The following is a 10,396-nucleotide window of genomic DNA, read 5'->3' as shown; positions in this document are numbered from 1 at the left end:
AACATTTATGTTGTCGTTATATCACAGAGACTGGAACAAACATATAAAACATTTATGTTGTCGTTATATCACAGAGACTGGAACGGACATATAAAACATTTATGTTGTTATATCACGGAGACTGGAACGGACATATAAAACATTTATGTTGTCGTTATATCACAGAGACTGGAACAAACATATAAAACATTTATGTTGTCGTTATATCACAGAGACTGGAACAAACATATAAAACATTTATGTTGTCGTTATATCACAGAGACTGGAACGGACATATAAAACATTTATGTTGTTATATCACGGAGACTGGAACGGACATATAAAACATTTATGTTGTCGTTATATCACAGAGACTGGAACAAACACATAAAACATTTATGTTGTCGTTATATCACGGAGACTGGAACAAACATATAAAACATTTATGTTGTCGTTATATCACAGAGACTGGAACAAACATATAAAACATTTATGTTGTCGTTATATCACAGAGACTGGAACAAACATATAAAACATTTATGTTGTCGTTATATCACAGAGACTGGAACAAACATATAAAACATTTATGTTGTCGTTATATCACAGAGACTGGAACGGACATATAAAACATTTATGTTGTTATATCACGGAGACTGGAACAAACATATAAAACATTTATGTTGTCGCTATATCACGGAGACATTTATCTATTAAGACAGTAATTACAATTCACATTCGTTATAATCAGGTCTTGCCATACATAACGATAGCAGTAAGTCTATAGATTTACAAGCTCAAATCAGGAATTCGATTCCTTTCGGTGGACACAGCCGATAGCCCAATACGATGTTACTGTACAAAAACACACCTACAGACACTTCGGATGTTGTATCGTCACCAGGTCTTGGATCTTGTTCGAAACGATAAGCACCGTATCCATATTAGCACGTGAACTTTGACTTACAAGATTATAATCATATGATTCTAGAAATCGAGCTCCGTTCGCCTTTATTTTTGCGACTAAAATTTGTTCTACACAACTGCAATTGTATTCACCCTAAACCTTGGATCTTGTTTAAATGATAATTATTATGTTCACAACAGAATTTTGATTTTACCATAAGTGATAAAAGACAAACATCATAATTAGATTTAGAGCCTTGCCCTACACGACAATCTTCTGATCTAAACTAAATCCTGGAATTTTCTTTTATTAATTATAAAATCATATGATTCAATTCAGTATGTTGCGTGTTTTTATGTGCACAAATTTCACTACTGACAAATGTAAGGAAATCCATTCAACGAGTGTGTCCATAAACTAACAGGTATAGACACCCCACTAAGTAAACCATATTTTAAATTCCTATTAAACTTTGTGAGAATGGACATGTTTTAAAATGATGAAGTCATGACGTCAGAACAGTGACATCAGTGGTGGCTTTTTCTGAGTTTAAATCGTTCGAGATACGAAGGACATTTATTACGTGTTTTCTGCTGTATCGCCGTTTCTTAATAGATACAAAGCTTTGTCCAAGTTTTATAATATACACATAATTTTGTTCAAAAGTTTTGATATTTTTATGTGTTTGTTTGTGATTAAGCACGAAGCTACACAACGGACTATCTGTGTTCTTCCAACCACGGGTATCGAAACCGGTTACTAACGTTGTGAGTCCGGAAACATGTCGTTGTGCCACTGAAGGAGGGGTATTTTTATGTGATTATTTTGTATTATTCAAGCTGAACTTTAAAATATAAATTCGAATAGTTTTTGGAACACAACAATTCCATTACAACGTTAGTATAACTATATTTATCACGAATACTAAACACGTGAAAGTTGGTTTTTTAAAAATAGAATTTACCTGACTTGAAAAATACATAAGCCAATAAAATCAGAGGAAGCTTCACATTACACACTTGACATTTTTCTAAACGATTCATTAGGGAAATAATATAGAAATTTTAAAGTGATATAACTATTCTCACACTTTAATACTTTTGTAACCAAATAAAACCTAATTTCGAGCGGATGGGCTATTTTCAGTTATCGTTTCTGAACATACAGACTACGTTACTTTCCAAATTACGCTGAGAGAAAAGTACTCAAGTTAGTTTGTTCACTGTGTCAAAAGAGGAAGTGGGTCGATGGATAAATGGTGGTAAAGGCCCTATAAATGGTCCGTATGGTATTTCCACAGGTCGTGGAGGATACATCACTATTTTGTCAACTTTAAGTTGTACGGTTCGCTGTCGAATGATGTGGTAACCAGTGTCATCAGCCTCATACTCAGTTACCTTGAGATAACCATAAGGATTTATGTATCCCCACCTGCCGCGAACTGTACCGTTGTATGCTTTCTCTTCATGTCTGAAGGACTGGCTTGGTCCACTTCCAGTGTTGTATCCATACTTGTAAGTTCCATCGGGATTTCGAATAACATAGCTCATCTCTCTGCTGGAATGAAAAGAAGTGTCTTGGAACACTGACGTCACGGCTTGCAACCACATTAGCCACATAACAATATTAGCTTTAGCCTGTAAAGAAAAAAAAAAATAAAATTATTATTAAAAAACAAAAAACAGTAAACAAGTAAACTGTCATCAACAATTGGTGTCTCGTTATTATCAACTTAATAAAAGGCACTGTTTTAAATTTTAAAGTTTGTATCAGACCAGAGTACCAGCGACATCATTATAAATGATAAATGATCATTAATTCCAGAAAAAATTAGTTCATTTTGCTATTGTATTCTAAGTTCGAGTTGCAGTTTGAGGACGCTCACAAACATGGCTTATCATAGTTCACGCTATAACGAAAGACAAGTAGTAATCAGTGATGACGAGAAACCAACTTGTTGAGAAATTTATATGCAAAAACGGCTCGTTTGGGTTGAGAAAATATTTTATGTAGAAGAGCGAACAACGTTTCGACCTTCTTCGGTCATCGTCAGGTTCACAAAGAAAGAGGTAACTGACCGGAAGGTGACCACATGTTTGAAAGGGGTTGTGTAACTGAGTGTCGGAATGTAGAGGGCGGTATTAGATGTTTGAATATATAATTTTATTTATTTTATTATATTAATATAGGTATAAAGGCGTTCCTTTATATTGGTTTATTTTGGGTTTAAGTTGTTGTATAAGTAAGGCTTCTTTAATTTTGCGTTTGTTTATGTTTGTTTCTTTATTTAGTATTTGAGTATTTTCTATGGTTATGTTGTGTTTATTTGACTTGCAGTGTTCGAAAACGTGTGAAGGTGACTTTTTATGTTCTTTGAATCTGGTTTCCATTTTTCTACTTGTTTCTCCAATATAGAAGTCGTGGCAGTTATTACATTGTATTTTATAAATAATGTTGGTGTGGTGTTTGTCAGTGTAGTTTTTACATAGTATAGACTTCAGTTTTGTGCCGGGTTTTTGAATAAATTTGGTATTAATTGGAATGTCATATTTTGTTACTAATTTTTGCCAAATGTTGGTTATTTGTTTGCTGATGTCAGGAATATATGGTATACAGTATACAACCAAAACTATATACAAACAAATGGCCTAAGCATGGGCAACCCAGTATCACCAGTTCTAGCCAATATTTTTATGACACAAGTTGAAACACAAGCAATTAACACAGCATTACATCCACCACTATACTGGTACAGATATGTAGATGACACGGTTGCGGGATTCAAATCTACAGAACACATACTTAATTTTTTCAATCACATTAACTCTATACATCCCAACATCAACTTCACATATGAACAGGAAGAAAACAATCAAATATCATTTCTTAACCTCAAAATTACAAGAACTGATACACAATTTCAAACAGAAATCCACCGAAAAATCACCCATACTGGACTATACATTCCTTGGGACTCAGCACATGAAACAAAACAAAAACTCAACATACTAAGAAACCAAATAAACACAGTCATAAAACTATGCTCACCAGATAAAATTAACGATGAATTAGACAAAATAAAACAATACTTCACCAACATCAATAAGTTTCCTCCACAAACCGTAGAAAACATTATACGCACCCACCTAGACAGAAAGCAAAATCAACCAACTAAAGTAAATACAGCTCACGAATCAAAAAACCACGAAACCATATACTGCTGTATACCATATATTCCTGACATCAGCAAACAAATAACCAACATTTGGCAAAATTAGTAACAAAATATGACATTCAATTAATACCAAATTTATTCAAAAACCCGGCACAAAACTGAGGTCTATACTATGTAAAAACTACACTGACAAACACCACACCAACATTATTTATAAAATACAATGTAATAACTGCCACGACTTCTATATTGGAGAAACAAGTAGAAAAATGGAAACCAGATTCAAAGAACATAAAAAGTCACTTTCACACGTTTTCGAACACTGCAAGTCAAATAAACACAACATAACCATAGAAAACACTCAAATACTAAATAAAGAAACAAACATAAACAAACGCAAAATTAAAGAAGCCTTACTTATACAACAACTTAAACCCAAAATAAACCAATATAAAGGAACGCCTTTATACCTATATTAATATAATAAAATAAATAAAATTATATATTCAAACATCTAATACCGCCCTCTACATTACGACACACAGTTACACAACCCCTTTCAAACATGTGGTCAGCTTCCGGTCAGTTACCTCTTTCTTTGTGAACCTGACGATGACCGAAGAAGGTCGAAACGTTGTTCGATCTTCTATGTAAAAGTGTTTTCTCAGCCCAAACGAGCCGTTTTTGCATATAAATGAAAGACAAGTAGATTCTTCTCGAGAGATGCACTAGACGAATTGTAGCTAGACATTACTTAGCAAAAAGGATATATTTCATATGGTGTAGCATGGATGATATATTTCATATGGCGTAGTGCTAAGGATATATTTCTTGTGATGTAACATCAGGATGCGTTGTAAGAGTGACAGACCATGCCACTAGATGATTATGGGTAGCTAATTCAGGCGGTGAATGCTGTCGGCTGGTATCTATCATTTTGGTCTACCCCCCAGTGACTCAGCTGCATGTCTGCGGACTTACAACGCTAAAAGCCAGGTTTCGATACCCGTGGTGGGCAGAGCACAGATAGTCCATTGTGTAGCTTTGTGCTTAACTAAAAAAACAAAAAAAAGCAAACATTTTGGTTCAATTCAACGCTAGGAACGACTATGCCTGAGCCGCTTAATTCACTGTGTGCGTAAAGTGTTGTTCACATTAACAAACAAACAAACAATACTTTCTAAGACTATACTTACATAAGTACTGTTCAATGCTTTATGTAACTTGTTTCTAAGTAAGACTTTTATCCAGTAACATCGTTGTGACGGCAACTCCACAGAGGCAGAGCGGTGATTCTGTGAACTTATAACGATAGAAAGAGAGGCTATTCGTATAGCCCATTGTGTAGATTTTCGCTCAATTACACAAGAAAAACAAACAGTTATAAAATCTTAACCAAATCGCGCCTCTGTTCTTAATCTTAAAGTAAACAGGACAAAACATTCCGTAATCTATAGTCTTCGTAAGATTATTTAAAGGCAGTGAATGAATTATTATGTTTTACTTGAATTGTTGTAGACTTATAACACTGAACTTAAACTGATTTGAATAGAATAGACTTTAGCAGCAGAGCGCAAAACAAACATTGTGCGCGTTCCTCACATAGATACATGTTTCTAAAGAATGTTTAGAATCACAAAAGTCGATAACTGTTACATCACCCAATGCTCTAGAAAAAGTGTTTTCGTGAGTATATGATCAGAAAATAAAACAACACGGTATTTTATCAATAGAGGGCGACAAAGTGGCGTTTATAAGGATAAGTGTTTGTTTGTTTGTTTGTTTTGGAATTTCGCACAAAGCTACTCGAGGGCTACCTGTGCTAGCCGTCCCTAATTTAGCAGTGTAAGACTAGAGGGAAGGCAGCTAGTCATCACCACCCACCGCCAACTCTTGGGCTACTTTTTTACCAACGAATAGTGGGATTGACCGTAACATTATACACCCCCACGGCTGGGAGGGCGAGCATGTTTAGCGCGACGCGGGCTTGAACCCGCGACCCTCGGATTACGAGTCGCACGCCTTACGCGCTTGGCCATACCGGGCCTAAGGATAAGTGATTGATTGTTTGCAGTGTGAGACTGTTTTGTTTTTTTTTCAAATTTCTCTGAAAGCTACTCGAGAGCTTTCTGTGCTAGCCGTCCCTAATTTAGTAGTGTAAGACTAGAGGGAAGGCAGCTAGTCATCACCGCCCACCGCCAACTCTTGGGCGACTTTTTTTACCAACAAATAGTGGGATTGACAGTCACATTATAACGCCCTCACGGCTGAAAGGGCGAGTATGTTTGGTGCGACGGAGATTCCAACCCGCAACCCTCAGATTACGAGTCGAACGCCTTAACTCACCCTGGACGTCGATCAAGTAACACAACAAATAAAAAATACTTCCTAAGAACAAACATCAAATAAATATTTTCTTACAAGCTATGCAATTCAAAAACACGAACCAAAACGAAAATATATGAAATCTTATACGACACGAATATACCAAAAAGAAGAAACTGTGTGACACAGAAAAAAGTTCTGACAGGTAAAATAATCCAACATAAATATAGAAACTTAGTTTTTCATCATAATGTACAATACAATATTTTAATGTAAAGAAATTCTTTATATTGTCACAACAATACATAAATATAGAAACTTAGTTTTTCATCATAATGTACAATACAATATTTTAATGTAAAGAAATTCTTTATATTGTCACAACAATACATAAATATAGAAACTTAGTTTTTCATCATAATGTACAATACAATATTTTAATGTAAAAAAATTCTTTATATTGTCACAACAATACATAAATATAGAAACTTAGAAATTCTTTATTTTCATCATAATGTACAATACAATATTTTAATGTAAAGAAATTCTTTATATTGTCACAACAATACATAAATATAGAAACTTAGAAACTTTTTTCATCATAATGTACAATACAATATTTTAATGTAAAAAAAATTCTTTATATTGTCACAACAATACATAAAAAAATTCTTTATATTGTCACAACAATACATAAATATAGAAACTTAGTTTTTCATCATAATGTACAATACAATATTTTAATGTAAAGAAATTCTTTATATTGTCACAACAATACATAAATATAGAAACTTAGTTTTTCATCATAATGTACAATACAATATTTTAATGTAAAAAATTCTTTATATTGTCACAACAATACATAAATATAGAAACTTAGTTTTTCATCATAATGTACAATACAATATTTTAATGTAAAAAAAATTCTTTATATTGTCACAACAATACATAAATATAGAAACTTAGTTTTTCGAATTATACTTTAAAGTATGACATTGTGAAGAAACTCTTTCACAGGGAAACACAACAATATACAACTACAAAGCATGTTCTTATATCAACAATATACAACTACAAAGCATGTTCTTATATCTACAGCACAAAAAGATAGAGTAATGATTATATTATGATACAACTAGGAAAAGTGTGAAAAATATTAAGTGCGACATTAATTTAAAACAAGTTATATTTATTAGTTATTATCCGTCTTCTCTTCTTTTCCGAACTGATAGCCCCACACATGATGATCAGCGCATGATGTTTTTTATCTATCAGAGAAGTTATCGAATACTTTTTTTTTACGAAACTATTGTTTAATTTTGTTGTTCAAAGTTCTTTCGTTTTTCTACTTTAAAGACTACTGTTTTTATCAAATAACGCAGTTAACGTTTACTTTCTCTGTATCTATTGAATGTGGTGTTTGTATTAGTAGTAACAGGAAACAATAGAATTATTTCCTTATCAAAACTTAAAATGTTTATTTCTTTACCTCTTATTTATGTTAATAAGAATGCATTCTTTTTCATAATTTTGAATATTAGTCTATTAAAAATTTTTTACACGATTTGTCTACTTCTCCAAAATATAAACATTTTCGAGTTGTCATTGTTAAGAGTTTAGTTTTACTTTAAATCTAAGGATGATAAATATTGTCATATGTTGTCATACTAGACCTCTCCCTGGTGACTTAACAGCAAGTTAGAGGCTTGTAACGCTGAAAATCGAGTTTAAATACTCGCTGTGGGCAGAACACAGACAGTTTTTTGTGTAACTTCATGCTTATCAATAAGTGAACAAATATTAGTTCTCTGAAAACATATTAAGGCGACTTTAAGTCAGCTTCGTCAAGCCTCAAAGTTTTTAAATAATATATTGTTTTCAAAGCTGTCTTTTAGCTAGAGTATACAGTATTATTGTACTCCATAACTTTGAGAGTTGATTCATTTGTTTAAGTATATCGTATTTCTTCAAAAATTAAAAGTTATCATGGGTAAGAGACAGTAATATGGTGTTTATTTTACGCAAATAAAAGTTCGTTTTTTTAAGAACTTGGAGGTGATAAGAAGGGAAATTGAGTAATGATAAAGCAAATGAAGTCATTAAATAAATGTGCCTGCTGTGTATTCATATTTCTGAAAAATTAACATTTGTTGTAGTGGTAATGGGTTATGAACTCGGAACTATGCTCAAAAAACACACACATATAAAATAGGTAAATTAAAAGATGTCAAAGAGAGTAATACGAAGTGGGTAAAATTGACACTTACTCGATGGGATATTCTCGAGTGTACGAGTGATGAGAACTTTTCAGAATAAAACACCATCGTGTTAAGAGGGTTGCTAGAACTAGGTGGCGAGCTGCAGTACTGTTAAACACAATGAGCCCTAACGCAGCCAAGTATTCAGTCTATGGAACTATGTTAGCTGGAACGTTTGCTCATTCTATACTGAGTTGTCTTAAACCAACGGCACCTCGCTGAATATCCAAAACTGGGTCTTTCCTAGCGGTTTTTATACTTACAACTTCACGAGATTACGTCATTAACTTTTTTTTTTTTAGTTTACGTGAGTTGCATCAAAATGTAGTGTGATTTATAAGTCAGAGCTTCGAGGACAAACCTGACCCACATTTTGTTAGCATCCCTCGTTTTATTTCCCGTATGCACTTAGACTATAATATTAAAGAAAAAAATTCTCCTCTCTCTGCCGGAGTGTGCCAAGACGTAATTATGTTTCGATCAGGCGTTATTTGTGTGGAAAGTTCGTAATGTGGAAAGGAGAAACGAAAGGTGATTGTTTTAGAATCACGAGAATGATGTACTATGTTTCGATCAGGCGTTATTTGTGTGAAAAGTTCGTGATGTGGAGAGAAGAAAAGACAGGTGATTGTTTTAGAATCACTAGAACTTTTCATCAATTTAGTAAATATTCTTTCTCAAGAACATGAGGTTCTTTTCGATAGGCTCTTAATCACCACAAGGAATCGAGCTCGAGATTTTAGCATTGTAAGTATATTACCTTGATACCGACTCACTAGGGGCAAGTTCTAATGGGTAAAAGTTTGTTTGTTGGTTTATTTTTGAATTTCGCACAAAGCTACTCGACGGCTATCTGTGCTAGCCGTCCCTAATTTAGCAGTGTAAGACTAGAGGGAAGGCAGCTAGTCATCACCACCCACCGCCAACTCTTGGGCTACTCTTTTACCAACGAATAGTGGAATTGACCGTAACAGTATAACGCCCCCACGGCTGGGAGGGCGAGCATGTTTGGCGCGACAGGGATGCGAACCCGCGACCCTCAGATTACGAGTCGCACGCCTTAACACGCTTGGCCATGCCGGGCCCATGGGTAAAAGAGCTGTTGGATATAATCTATTGAAACACCGTTGTGGTTATTTCAAAGTTCCGTCACTCCGATCTTATATGGTTAGTGACCAATTTGGAAAGCAACCAGTAAAACAATTAACCTCGCTTCGGACCATATACAACTACTACCAGGACTGTGAAAACTATAGGTATAGGAGCTGAAATATTCCACATTTCAGACTCATGCGAGATATCTAGGAACGAAACGTTGAAAACTAAATTTATTTTTTTATAATGTTTAGTATGTTACTCAGTAACAGATGCGAGTACACTTATTAGCAAGAGTATATTATACTCGAGTGTAAGTGGAATGCATGACGTAGTTCACTCATCACAGACCCATGGTTTCTTTATTAATGTCCTTCTTACTTCCTCCTAACTTATAAGCAACGAAGTTTCACTAAGCTAAAATGTCACGATTCACAGGTTTGTACCACAAAATTCTGTAATACAGAATATGTTAGTGTGTTTTTTTATTTCGCGTAAAGCTACACGAGGACTATCTGTCCCTAATTTAAAAGTGTAAGATTAGAGATAATCATCACCACCCACTGCTTACTCTTGGGATCCTCTTTTACTAACGAATAGCGAGATTAACTGTTGCCTTACAACGTCCCCAAGGATGAAAGAGTAAACATGTTTGTTGTG

The 10,396-nt window shown here is 34.2% G+C and overlaps 1 protein-coding gene across 1 annotated transcript; it reads right to left on the bottom strand.

The window, feature by feature from the left end:
* Window positions 1–489: 489 nt before the first annotated feature.
* On the bottom strand, window positions 490–8,869 carry LOC143250688 (uncharacterized). The gene is made up of 2 exons (XM_076501587.1): window positions 8,651–8,869; window positions 490–2,520 (listed from the first exon to the last, which is right to left on the bottom strand). Exons 1-2 carry the CDS (start codon window positions 8,705–8,707, stop codon window positions 2,089–2,091), a joined length of 489 nt encoding a protein of 162 aa, XP_076357702.1. The 5' UTR covers window positions 8,708–8,869; the 3' UTR covers window positions 490–2,088.
* Between the last annotated feature and the right edge of the window lie 1,527 nt (window positions 8,870–10,396).

Source organism: Tachypleus tridentatus, chromosome 5 (assembly GCF_004210375.1).
Source record: "Tachypleus tridentatus isolate NWPU-2018 chromosome 5, ASM421037v1, whole genome shotgun sequence".
NCBI lineage: Eukaryota > Metazoa > Arthropoda > Merostomata > Xiphosura > Limulidae > Tachypleus > Tachypleus tridentatus.
This window is presented reverse-complemented; position numbering and strand designations above follow the sequence as displayed.

Bases quoted from the DNA above. Each gene is read 5' to 3' on its own strand.
- LOC143250688 (XM_076501587.1), bottom strand. From the start codon at position 8,707: ATGGTGTTTTATTCTGAAAAGTTCTCATCACTCGTACACTCGAGAATA. The intron at 2,521-8,650 runs GTAAGTGTCAAT...TTTTCTTTACAG, and splicing joins ACTCGAGAATATCCCATCGA to GCTAAAGCTAATATTGTTAT.